The 13,716-nt window shown below is 33.1% G+C and overlaps 2 protein-coding genes and 2 long non-coding RNA genes across 5 annotated transcripts; 2 read left to right on the forward strand and 2 right to left on the reverse strand.

Moving 5' to 3' along the window:
* Positions 1 to 217: 217 nt before the first annotated feature.
* On the forward strand, positions 218 to 4,127 carry LOC128231647 (uncharacterized). Of its 2 annotated transcripts, XR_008260411.1 has the most exons (7): positions 218 to 396; positions 732 to 802; positions 1,203 to 1,291; positions 1,730 to 1,815; positions 2,966 to 3,042; positions 3,276 to 3,347; positions 4,033 to 4,124. It is a non-coding gene; the product is annotated as an uncharacterized LOC128231647 (long non-coding RNA). The 2 variants fall into 2 exon arrangements; XR_008260410.1 differs by having other exon boundaries at positions 3,276 to 4,127.
* A 1,708-nt stretch (positions 4,128 to 5,835) lies between these two features.
* Positions 5,836 to 8,864, forward strand: LOC128231652 (uncharacterized). The gene is made up of 6 exons (XM_052944705.1): positions 5,836 to 6,118; positions 6,934 to 6,995; positions 7,182 to 7,217; positions 7,486 to 7,577; positions 7,893 to 8,092; positions 8,757 to 8,864. Exons 1-5 carry the CDS (start codon positions 5,854 to 5,856, stop codon positions 8,089 to 8,091), a joined length of 654 nt encoding a protein of 217 aa, XP_052800665.1. The 5' UTR covers positions 5,836 to 5,853; the 3' UTR covers position 8,092; positions 8,757 to 8,864.
* LOC128231661 (uncharacterized) lies at positions 8,123 to 8,609 on the reverse strand. Its single transcript, XR_008260412.1, has 2 exons — positions 8,536 to 8,609; positions 8,123 to 8,394 (listed from the first exon to the last, which is right to left on the reverse strand). It is a non-coding gene; the product is annotated as an uncharacterized LOC128231661 (long non-coding RNA).
* Positions 8,865 to 9,280: 416 nt separating the features above from the next.
* LOC128236187 (putative nuclease HARBI1) lies at positions 9,281 to 11,201 on the reverse strand. Its single transcript, XM_052951082.1, has 4 exons — positions 10,789 to 11,201; positions 9,912 to 10,131; positions 9,540 to 9,656; positions 9,281 to 9,291 (listed from the first exon to the last, which is right to left on the reverse strand). Exons 1-4 carry the CDS (start codon positions 10,993 to 10,995, stop codon positions 9,281 to 9,283), a joined length of 555 nt encoding a protein of 184 aa, XP_052807042.1. The 5' UTR covers positions 10,996 to 11,201.
* Positions 11,202 to 13,716: the final 2,515 nt, after the last annotated feature.

A 13,716-nucleotide genomic window follows, 5' to 3' on the forward strand; every position in this document is an offset into this window, starting at 1 on the left:
TTAACAAAATAAAATGTATGAACTGTTCGTGTTTTATTGTGTTTATCTATAGTAATCTAGTTGGAATCACTTAAGCTTTAAGAACAACTATGCTTGCTCATTGTTATCAAACGAGTAATGGTCATATAGTCATATATATGTGCAAATCGCTATGCATAACTCCTCAAAGGTACACAGAATGTATCGTAAAATGCTACAAAGTACGATACTTAAGCAAAATAAATCATGAAATAAAGTAAAACAATCACAGACTAACATTACGATTTTCGGTACAAGCTATACTGAGCTGATTATTATAAGGGAAAGTGTTGCCTGTCGTGTTCACTTGGATACGGTTGAACCCATGTAAACAATACTCTTTGTGTGTAAAATTTGGGATATTTTCTGTGTTTGAAGGTACGACCTTGGTAGTTATAGTTTCTATAATGTTTTCGCGATTGAATCAAGCCGGGTTTATGCATATACAAGAGATATAAATGACTTTACGAGGTTTTAAACATTTCCAATTTCAGAAAATATTTCTACTTTCGATTTCGTTTTTCTCAAAATGAACAAACATTTTATTTTTTCCTAATGTTTAATTTCATAAAACGATACATAATACATAATTAAGATAATTTCAATTATTTTTAATGAGTGTATTTTCTTTATTTTCGTAAAAGTTTAAAAAATAAATAAATAATGCAATTCATGGAATGATATGACGTGATATGTATGACGTCATATTGCAGAGTTCTCGCTGTGCGCTGGTCGGCAATCTTGAAAAATAAATTGTGAAGGTCGTATTTCCAGCTTTCCTACGGTAAATATGACATGCATGTTTAAAAGTTTTATGCGAAATTGTGTCTAAATATATGATGTATCATATTACCAGCAAGTTTTGTCGATGTATCTATTGAATTCCATAAAAACTTCTGTCAAAAGAAATTGGTCCCAGCTCGTTTTAGAATGCTTCGAACATTCTCGAAGCCCGAGCTGCCGATTTTAGAAACTTTAATTCTCGGCTAGATATATTGAAAAACAAAGTAAGCAGTGTTAATTCATATCTCTTGTCTTGTTTATGTCATATTTTGAGTGATTTTAACTTTGTTTAGGGACCAAACTGACAGAAATAAGAAATGGCAAATCATGCAAGATTGATAAATATCTTCTTCTATTTCTTTGTTTGAAAAATATGTTGAAACTTATTATTTTTAAACCAGAGACGGCAGTTCAGATGCAGTCGTCTTATGTGTCAGAAAGCTGGTGATCAAAATGGTTGAAAGCAGTACCCAAGAAAGTACATTTACTAGTAAGTAAAACCACTCAAAATTAATTCCATGAATTGAACTGTCATATCATAATCTCAGTGCTTAGTCTGTTTGGAAATATGCTTGGAATATTTTTTTTATAAACTGATAATTTATCTAATAACAGACACTGTGTTTGATTTATTACATTGAACTGCTATTAAATAAATTTTCAGTTTGTGTTTGATATCTACCAATGCCATAAATGCATAATTTTGTTCCTGTTGTAAATGATAAGAAATGTTGGGAACATAATACCTTCTGCATGTGAACAGTTTTTCTGTTTCTGTTTGTATGTAGTAAGTATTTTGTTTTCAGGATTATTTCAACATTGTTGATGTGGATGAAGTGTGCACTTAGCCATGCTTTTAATGGAATGGAAAATGTAAAAAACTAACAAGCAATATGTGCAGTTTTGTTGATAAAATGTTTTGTTCCAGATTTGTGAGGAGTAACCTTGCCTATATTACGGTATATTACCTGAAGCTCACCCAATATGCAGTGTGTTCTGCTCTGTCAATAACAAGTAAGTAATTTCACCAAATTTCATCAGAAACAAATCTCAAAGTTACAATGAACAGTAAAGTTAACTCATCTTGGTACTTTAATATACTGAAACACTGAACCAACATGATTTGATTTTGCTCTTTGTACTTATTTCACATTATGATAGCAAAATTACAGCTATGTGTCAAAGAGATTCATGACATTTGTCATACATTTCACTCTTTCAGTTGTCAAACCAAATGCTAAGTGTCAAATCGATTCATGATATTTAGCATGTGTCATACATTTCACTCTATTATTTGTCAAACCAAAAGATGAATGTCAAATTATTTACACATGCTAAGCAGTTTATCATAATTTTACTCTTATTATTTGTCAAACCAAAAGATGAACGTCAAATTATTTGAAGATGCTAAGCATTTATCATACATTTTACTCTTTTTATGACAAATCGACTCACAAATTTAAGCAAACCAGGTGACGATGTACAAATCATTTAGGGTGACGAGCTTTTTGGTTACCTCGCCCAGCCAAACTAAAAGACTTAAAGTATATCTATAAGTCTTTTAGTTTGTTCGGGCGAGCGAGCCAAAATCTCGTCACCCCAAAATATTTGTACATCGTCTCTTTGTGTGCTTAATTTTGAGATTCAACTAAATCGTTCTAAATTCAATGTAAAAAAAAGTTTCATAAGGGGGTTACCCAGTGTGAAAAAACTACATCGCTTAAACGCAAATGCGCTTTGGTAGGTATATAGCTAAAACGCGAATGCGCTATGGTGAAAATCCAAAGTCAAAAAATTTGAAAATTTTGAAATGTTGTCCAATAAATCATGATTTTAAGCACTGTTTTAGTGAACTGCTCTGTCATTTGTAAATCAAAACTGAGGAATGGTTAATATGTTTTGAGACTAAGCATTTACAACTCACTGCAAATATTTTTTGGTGGTCAAAGACTTAATAGAAGTTAATTAGCCTGTGTTCATATTTAGTAAATGAAAATTAGTGAGGTGAAGCTTATATTGTTAAGTTTTATTGTATCTCATCTGGCAGGGAAAACAAGATCATTTAAGATTCATGTTTTTGGTGGCAAACAAATTGAACAAGTATTGTTCTTATATTACTCATTGATGTTTTCATTTTTCAACAGAAATGTTTTGTTTTTTTCAGCTCTGTATGGCTGGTCTGACCTCAGTGGAAGTTGTTCGTTTAAATGGTTTCGGGACATTGAAGTACAACAATACAAGGTAAAATACAAAGTGCTTATTAATTTTTTAACTTGTTCATCTAGTAGTATATGATAAAAAGTTTTTGAACTTGTTCATCCAGTATTATATGGTACATACAACAATAATGTAGAATATTAAATCACTGAGTTGCGGCTTCTCTGAACAAACATCTGTTCACTTTATGTCCAAAGTTTTTTGAGAAACAAACAGGGCATCTGTTTTCCCAGTTTGTAGATTTTCTCGTTTTGCAGAATGTCCCACCAAGAGTGAAGGGCTGCCTGTTTGCTTCAGATTACCAGTCCTCCTCGCTGATGATTTCTGAAGTCCTTACTCTTATTATTTGTCAAACCAAAAGATGAATGTCAAATTATTTGAAGATGCTAAGCATTTATCATACATGTTACTCTTTTTTATGACAAATCGACTCACAAATTTAAGCAAACCAGGTGACGATGTACAAATAATTTAGGGTGACGAGCTTTTTGGTTACCTCGCCCAGCCAAACTTAAAGACTTAAAGTATATATATAAGTCTTTTAGTTTGGTCGGGCGAGCGAGCCAAAATCTTGCACCCCAAAATATTTGTACATCGTCACTTTGTGTGCTTAATTTTGAGATTCAACTAAATCGTTCTAAAATCAATGTAAAAAAAAGTTTCATAAGGGGGGTACTCAGTGTGAAAAAACTACATCGCTTAAACGCAAATGCGCTTTGGTAGGTATATAGCTAAAACGCGAATGCGCTATGGTGAAAATCCAAAGTCAAAAAATTTGAAAATTTTGAAATGTTGTCAAATAAATCATGATATTAAGCACTGTTTTAGTGAACTGCTCTGTCATTTGTAAATCAAAACTGAGAGAATGGTTAATATGTTTTGAAATTAAGCATTTATCATTTTTGTAAAAATCGAATGTTATTAATGAAACCAAAATTTACCAGAGTAAACATTAATTTGCTATTGTATGTAAGAATGTTTCGTATTTTACACTGTTTCATTTCATTTTTTCAGATGAGATGCCATACACAGGGGATCCGACAGAAGACAGCAGACAGAATTCGTCGATCTATTTGAAATGTCATTGCTTATTTGAAAAAAGTTACCTATCCACACTTGTTCGTTTTAAAATATTGTTTTTATTATATGTGCTTCGTACCGTTGCTTTTTGTTAATCAGTTATTCTCCAACACTTGTATTTCGTGTTTTACATGAACATTGAAAATTTAACATACAGTAAATAATTTCAAAAAATAAAAATCAAATGGAGAAATACTGATTTATCTGCTTTGCTTTTATGTTTGTGCTGTCTTGCTTACCCCAGTAACGCGGGTCTTGTTTGCTATTGTGAGTACTGTTGTTTGTTTTTTGACCATCCAAAGTATTGTTCACGAAAGATAAACCATTTTTTTCATAAAATTGGTTACATTTTGGTCTGTCGATTTTTTTAACTGAAACCACAGTCAAACGGTTTTTCACAATATTTTTTTTATGAGAAACAGCCAGACTTGGTCACGGCTGAAACCGAGGAACATTTGTGATTGAACAAAATTTTAGCAGTAATGCTGCTTGTAATTCATAAATTTATTAAGCTTTGGTCTTGTCATATTGATTACGATATTGGTTGGAGCATAACTTGGTAAAATGGTAAACATTTTGATAGTGTGCACAAGAGCAAAATTTGCACTGCATTTTAATTTTTTTCATTTTTTTGCGAAATGCTGTTGACAAAATGATTTGTTTGTTCGTGCCAGCATGGGTCTACGAGATTCGTTTCTCACTGTCCTTTATGCGGCGGTTTAAGATGCAAGCCTGTTGTTTTGTCAATGTCTATAAAGTTTAGCTTGAATGAAAATTGAAATCAATATTGCAAGATCAAGCACTTTTTAAAAAAAATGTTAGTCAAAAGTGTTAGAATGTAGATTCGTTGTGAAATACCAGTGAAATGTACTAGGTTCATTGCATTCTTAGTTTGGTTTCGAAGTACAAAACTTCATTCATCACAAACATTCCTCTTGAACGACCGAACATTGATATGTGGCAATGTTTTCGTTCAGCAAAATGATTTGGCAAAAGTAATTTAAAGGCTAGCATGAGTATGGAGGTGTCGTTAGACCAGCTTAGTATTGGTGTAAGGTGGTGTACAGTGCCAATACTAGGAACCACTCATGTTCACCATTTCACGCTACAGGCAATGAAAGATAGGGAGTGGCAACTTCTTTGTATTGCCGTGGTCCGACAGTCCACACAGTCTTTACAATGAGAGGGGAAACATAGGCAATCGGATGCTTCTTCCTAATTGTGCCTTGTCGAGTAACTGCCTTTGGCGTTGCCTTTATTTTAAAATTTGTGAACAAATACAACTAGGTTAGGACCACATAGGCCCGATTGTTCAGAAAGTCGCTAAAAGTTAGCGAATCGTCAAATTAACAATCGCTACATTTTTTATGTATCGCTTGCTAACAAATTGTTAAAATTCCGATTGTTCAGACTATTGTTATCGCTATCGCTAACTAATAATCGTTAAACTATTTAACGATATCGCTAGGAAGTTTAGCGATATCGCTAAATTTTAAGCGACAAATGTATAATGGGGTTGACCCATAATGCATTTGCTTTTTCCACAATGCATTTAAATGCATAAAGTATTACCCACAATGCATTGAAAAAAACATAATGGCTGCCCAAGCAGACAACACTTTGTCATTGTCAGAAAAAAATAAGAAAAGAGGTTGCAACTTTAGTGCATATGAGAGGGAAATTCTCATAACTGAATATGAAAAAGTAAAGGACAAATAAAATAACTCAAAGGTATCACAAGATGCGAAACAAAAGATGTGGGATTGTATTGGAAGTGCTGTTTCACTTGCTGGAGTTGGGATAAGAACAGGAAAAGATGTGAGAAACAAATTTCACAACTTGAACCGGGTTGCAAAGTCAACAGAAATGCAACAAAGAAAGCATTTGAAGGGAACAGGGGGTGGACCACCATCTGAAAAACCGCCCGAGGAGGTGCTCCGCCTTATTAACATCAATAAGGCAGACCCAGGCTTCAGTGGGATTCCTGGTGGGCTAGAAACCACAATTGCAGCAGAGAAGGGTATAAGACTTCTTAATTCATTGTTTATTTATAGATTTAATCATCAAGTACTACTTAATTCATTAAGTATCATGTTTATTTACAGATATATTTCTACACTATCAAATGCTTATTAAAATATTTCCGTCTGCTAAAAAGATACATAAATGAACTCGACATGTTCTAAAAATAGAAAATGGAATTCCTACCTCCATTTTGTTCCATGTGGAGTGTGAATATGACAAATCCTTGAATAATGATAAGATGTCATGATAATTTACCATAGTCAATTGGCCATGACATAAGTTCATACCTTTGCAGATACATGCTACGTGTCGCAGCATCAAATATTATCCAGTAAAGCGATTTTTTTCTTCCAGCGCTTGCCAACTTCTGTCATGATTCATGTGCCACTTGATTGTAGAATGGTTTAACCGGTTTATGTTATTAAAATTCGAATGTCACAAACTTTTAACACGATGAAATAATCATTAAATCACAAACAGTTGTAAACAAATAAATGTGATACATGTTAAATGTATCTTTTGCAAGCATTTATATCATTTTGTTTAGATCTATTAATTTATTTATTTAAAATTATTATCAAGCAATTCTATATTTCATGACAGTGCCTTCCCTTGATATTTGAGGCCCTGACATGGGGTCACCATAACCCATTGTATAAATAAAATCCAAATTTTGAGACGGTTATTAGTATTGAACTGCTTCGATACAGCACATTAGATGCAATGGATTTTATTTTATCCTTTCAATTTAACTTTGTTTCATCTATCATCGATGTAACTTTATAAAATAAACATAACATATATTTTCAGAATTAAAGGTCGATGAGCTGCCAAATGGTGATGTGGTTATTCAAGTCATACCAGAATCAGATGTATGTTTATTTTATTCAATTGTAAATTATCATGTTGATATAATGTATACATTTATGAATTAAATACCTTAATTTTTAGCAATTAAAATTGAATTATATATCAACAATTGATCATTAAAGAGTGAACATGTAATCACACCCTATTCTTAAATAGTACACTTCGATGTATGCTTTATACATTTACAGTCAGAAGCAGAGAGACGTGCAGTGTTCGATTTGGACGTAAGAAATTTAAAATTATTTTCTAGGCTGTATTAAAAATGTTAATGGATTTAGAGGCTGAAGGAGGAAACAAATTCTGAAATAAAATATATAATTAAATGGGTGTTATTTAGGGTTATTTAGGTCAAACTCAGCTGCAAGATATATATTTTATTACATTGAAGGTAAGGTACACACATACGAAGCCAAAATCATGACTTGTAAAACAAAACAATAATTCTATCCAATGTGTATTAATTCTATATCTTAATTTGCTTTCTCATATCAGACGATAGAATTAGACAGAGGAAGCCAGTCCACCGGCAAGGAATTCCAAAGTAGAATGCAATCCTCGAGTAATCAGCAAGTGAAAAAAATGAAGTAAGCAATTTTATACATATAAGGAATTGTTAACTTTAAAATGGAATACTAACTTATTTGAACTCTGGAATGAAATATGTAGCTGTATATTTATGCAACAAGACGTGAATAGACATAATAACATTGTATTTATCGCATTGAATGTTTTCGTCTAGATATGAAGATGATACTACCTTCAATAAACTTGGTTTCAAATACAAGCTGAATAAGCAATAGATGGGCAACGCTGCAAATGTTGTTTTATTTAGTTATTAGATACAATAATTTTAAATTTTAATTAATGTTTTTTTTTTCATTAACATGTTATCCTTGCAGAACATCTCTGCAGGAAAAGGTGCAGACAGCTCAACTGGAATGGTTCGAAGGACAAAATAAAAAAGTTGAGCTGGAGATGGAGCTTTTGAGGGAAAAGATCGCAACGTCTAGGGAGAAAAGGAAGCTGTTTAAAGCTTTGCAGATAGAGTTGAAGGGGAAGGATGACATGGACATAATTCCATTAGTTTGTGACGAATAGGGTAAGTGGATCAGTTAACAGAAATGCATAGAACACGTAACATAAACTTTACTTTGTTACATCAAAACAACAACATAGCACCAGCTGCATGCTTCCTTCCAATAGGAAATGTTCCTATCCAAAATAGGCCTGCGCAATATGGTCACGGATGGCAAATCCATTTTCACCACCAACATAGGGTATAAGTGGAAGTTCATCCACATCGCCGTCATCAACGTCAGGTTCACCAAACAACATGGCAATGTTATGCAATACTGCGCAAGCGACAATCTCTCTACATGCTTGAGCGGGTGTCTTCCTTACCTAGAGTATAGTATATAAAACAAATTGAATAACTTAACATATATAGGCAAAGCTTCGAGCTTATATATATATCCTTTTTTATATCATTTTTTTAAGATATATAGCATTATTACATAACCTAAATTAATCTATCAAACAGACCTTCTTGCACATGACGGAGAATCTTCTCTTCCATCTACCAAATGTTCTTTCTATAACAACCCTCGAACGGCAGTGGGCTGTGTTGAATCTGGTTTTCACCGGTGTATCAGAGACTCTGTACGGCGTCAACATGTAACGCGAACAAGCATATCTTAAACAGACAAGAGAGAGAAATACTTTAATCTTGTGGCTGTTAATAATGTTATAATTTGTTGTTTCAGATTGGACCATAGCAGATAAGAAACAGGGGGAGATCATCAGTTCTGAAAATAATACTGTGTTAAAAAGATGACACTATTCATTCTGAGTATTAATAATGTTTTAATTGATCTCATATGATAAACATATTGAATTCAAAGGTTTGAAATATACATTATAACAGTGTGATATACTGTTGTAATAATAATTAGATTAATTTTTTTTTTATCTTTCAAATGTTTGTGTATATTGTGTGTTGCCCAAAAGTTTTAATGTGGACCTGCCCGCTGTCAGCAAGTAGAACACCATCTTCAAGTGTATGAATATTTTCCTCCAGAAAGTCCTGTAGCGAAGACGCTCGAAAAACAAAACTGTCATGCGCAGAGCCCGGTCATTCTGCATTTATGAAAGTAAATCTTCCTGAAAATAAGGTTAATTCACTGAACTTTATCAACAGACGATTGATTATGGGATCATAAGGTCAAATGACCAAGTTAATTGTTATCTTTTAAAAAAGGATTTCACCTTGATAAACATAAGACCCAGCTCATCCTACATCTTCAAATATAAATTCAAATACTGATGTTAATACACAAAACATGATTTTGAGGTCAGTGTCCTTTTGACCAAATCACTAAATGATATTAATCCTTTCCAATAGGCGAAAATTCAGATTCAGACTTTTACTTTTCAAAATCGGGCGGAATACTCAGTTAATATGCAATACACACGATAGTTTATGATAAACACATACGTGAACAATTAAAACAGGATTCACCTGAATAATGTATTGCAATATTATGTACCTTTATTATCACAAACTGCCATTACATTTATGGATGCCCTTCCCTTCCTGTTAATGAACGGCCTTTCTTCTGTTGGGCCTGGCTTCGTAATTTCAACATGTGATCCATCAATGGCACCTGTTGTCGAAACACATTTTATTACAAATGAGCATAATTAATATAAATTGATCACTATGAAACGGAATGGAAATTCTTTAATCCATCTACAAATATTTGTTTTTAAGATTAATGATAAATTTAACAACAGCTTTAAAAAAAAAAATGAATGAATTGAACCAAAATTAATGCAACATATGAACGTATCAGTGATAATGTGATGTTGGTTACACTCATAATTTTTATATTTTTTAATACATATGGATGATTTCGCACCAATCACATTTGGAATCCCAGCTACATCCGCAAACCCTGCCATAATGTTGCGACGGGTGTCCATTCTAGTCGGCCAACGTATAAAGCGATCTTTCATCTCTACAAGACCTTCTGTTACATGTTTTACCACGCGACAAACTGTCGCCTTGTCGCGCCCCATGGTGTCCCCTACCACATCGAAAAATGCCCCAGTGGCATAATAACGTAGAGCAATGCAAACCTGAGGGTAAGAAAACATACGTATGTTTTCACGTAAGTTTTTGTTTCATTGATAATACATTTATGTTTTCTACGAATTTATTATACAGTTCTCAATATTACTAACTGTACTATTATTTAAATAATTATAACGCTCCTTAGCTTTACTTTTTGTTCATTTCTTGAGATTCTGTTTTCCACCGATTTTTGTATTGAGAATATTTGAAGACGGGCCTCTCTTAAACACTACGAAACCGGTTTAGCAATAAAAAAAATTAATCAATGCTATCATAAAATTGGATACAGAAATAAAAACACCAGGAAAACCGTGTATACATTTGTGGATTACACTCAAATTGCAAGACACATAAGGTACTTTACGATTTGATTCAATGCATTAATTAATCATTGTTTGAATCTTATCGTAGATAACTTGTATCTACCTGTAGATGACACAAACCTACTATTCAATTTCAACAGTGGAAGGTAAATTTTGCTTTGTCATTCTGGCATAAGTATAAAATTAACAATTAATATCACGGGTCTATTAACTGATTAAAGGTCCATGTTAATATTAATGATTGAAAGGTATATATATATACACATAAGTCCAATTATAATTCCTCTGATTAATTGAAATTTGTACCCAAAATGAAAAAAAAATGGTATAAATATTTACCTGCTCTGCGGGATCCATGGCACAACCTTTACCGGTAGGTCTACGGAGCCTTTCTTCAAGCTGGTCAGTTATAAATTGCAACCCTTCCTTACCAAATCTGTACTTTGCACGCAGTTCCTTGTCTGTGAGAGTTTTATATACAAAATTTGGCCGATAAACACGTTTTTTCCTGATGTTTACATTCTGAGCACCAATTATTGCGGCCATTTTGTTTGTCGTCGTTAACCGTCGCTAAATTTTTGATATCAGGGTAAGAGGTGATTTAAATTTGTTGTTAGTTTAACGAAAATGTTGACGATCGCTATTGCTAAAAACTTCTGAACAATCAAAAACAAATTAGCGAATATCCTAACGATCGCTATCTGTTTATCGCTAAATTTAACAACGATTTTCGTCGTTAACTATTTAGCGACTTTCTGAACAATCGGGCCATAATAGGGTAACGATAAAAATTAGGTTTCCCTTTTAATGTTTGAAGATAACAGCCACTGGCGTTATACTTCAAAAAATGGCTCGCAATACATATCACACAAACATTCAACATTTCAACATTTTGTCAGCAGCATTTTTCATTTTTCAAAAAAAAAATACTCAGATGTACAAAAATAATGCAAAAACATGAACAGCAAATTCACAAATTCTGCTGTGTTGAAATTTAAAAAATCAAACATGAGATTGTATGAAAAAGCTTCTTTTTTATTTTCAAACATATTAAATCTGACGATCATAAGCCATATGTACAAAAATAATGCAACTCTGAATTGTAATTTCATGCTCTCAACAAAAAATATGCATCGAAAATTGTGAAAAATTGTGAAAATCTAGAAGTTGACGAGGATCTCAAGATTTCAAAAAGGAACTATAGGCTTTATTTCACACAATATTTCATGAAAAAAAAATCAAATCTTCATAATGTTCAAAATCTAGAAATTAACGAGGTATCTCAAGATTTCATAAAAACATTATAGGCTCATGCAACTCTCAAAAAAAATAACAAATTTCAATAATGTAGACCCACGTCCATGTAGCACGCAGAAAATGTTCTTGCTTCAAAAAACTAGCGCCGACATGAAATTTTCATATTCATTTTTTTTTTCAAACAATTGAGATATCACAATCATAAGCCATATGTACAAAAAAAAACTCTGAATGACAATTTTATGATCTGAACATTCGAATATTTTGAAAATCTAGAAATTAACGTAGGATCTCAAGATTTCAAAAAAACGAACTATAGGCTTCATTCTTCAAAAATTATAGGCTTCATAAAACTCACTCAAACACTCAGATTTCAAAACCTTCAACATTTGTGCTCTGAAACTAGCGTTCACACCAGTTTTCATGAGAAAAAAATAAAATCTTCATAATGTTGAAAAAATATAGGCTCATGCACATCTCTCAAAAAATTACAAATCTCACAATCATAAGCCATATGCACAAAAAAATGCAGCTAAGTCGATGAAACATGAAAAATTGATATCTTTCTGAGACTGGCGTTCACACAAGATTTCAATTTTTTTTATAGGCTTCATTTATTCAAAAAATTATAGGCTCATGCAAATCTCTCAAAAAATTATAGGCTCATGCAAATCTCTCAAAAAAATACAAATTTCACAATCATAAGCCATATGCACAAAAAAATGCAGCTAAGTCCATGAAACATGAAAAATTGATATCTTTCTGAGACTGGCGTTCACACAAGATTTCAAAAAAAAAATTATAGGCTTCATTTATTCAAAAAATTATAGGCTCATGCAAATCTCTCAAAAAATTACAGATCTCACAATCATAAGCTATATGCACAAAAAAAATGCAGCATCAAGTCCATGAAACTTGAAAAAAATGATATCTTACTGAAACTGGCGTTCACACAAGATTTCATGAAAAAAAATAATATCTTCAAAATGTTCAAATTCCACCAAGTCCATGAAACTTGAAAAAAATGATTTTGCTGAAACTGATTTCACATAATCTTCATAGAAAAACTACTTCATTCACATATTTCAAAATCTCGAGCCATTTGTACAATAATAATGCAAGTGATAATTATGAGACTACTTCATATGAGCGTATAAATAAAAGCGGTTAAAAAAATAGTCCTAACAATTTATGCACAATTATAATGCGATGCGCATTAATTTTGGCCATCGGGTATATAAGCTCCACATTTTTCAATATTCGTCATTCCAGTAGCAAGCTCTTAGCTCAGAAGTGCTATTAGTCTGCTGGGAGCCCAAAGTGGGTTTGAACTTCTCAGATTTCTCCTCGCACTATGAACTTGGTGCATCAGAGATACAGAGAAAATATCTGAGAGTTTTTTTTGACCTTCTGGTTTGAACATGAGAACCGTATGTCGCGATACCTCATAGTTTTTCGCTCTTGAGTCTGGCCAGCTCATGTTGTCGATCACTTTGACATTGCCTGACGAATACGATCATTCTCTGTGATAACCATTAGATCATATACAATTCAAAAGCGATTTTGGCAAGTGATTTGTTATTTGCGTCTGGTAGCATGAGCATAGAAGTATAGCTTCGACGAGATTTGTTTCTCATTGCTCAATATGCTACGGTCTTGGATGCAATGCGATGATTTTGTCAACTTCGCAAAACATGTTGGCAAAAGTAAAATTTGAGAGGCTACCATGAGTATGGAGGTGTCGTTAGACCAGCTTAGTATTGGTGTAAGGTGATGTACAGTACCAATACTAGGAACCGCTCATGGTCATCATGTCGCGCTACAGGCAATGCAAAATAGGGAGTGGCAACCTCTATGCTCACGAGTACCCCTTTTCTGTACGCTAGTGCATGCATAGAGAGTGGACGAAGCGAATGGGGCGCTAGTCCTAAGTGTGCCCTGTCGAGTAGTTGCCTTTAGCGCTGCCTCAGTTTTTTTTCAAAATTCAAAATTCAATCGCTTCTTTGCTCA

This window comes from Mya arenaria, chromosome 1 (genome assembly GCF_026914265.1).
Source record: "Mya arenaria isolate MELC-2E11 chromosome 1, ASM2691426v1".
NCBI lineage: Eukaryota > Metazoa > Mollusca > Bivalvia > Myida > Myidae > Mya > Mya arenaria.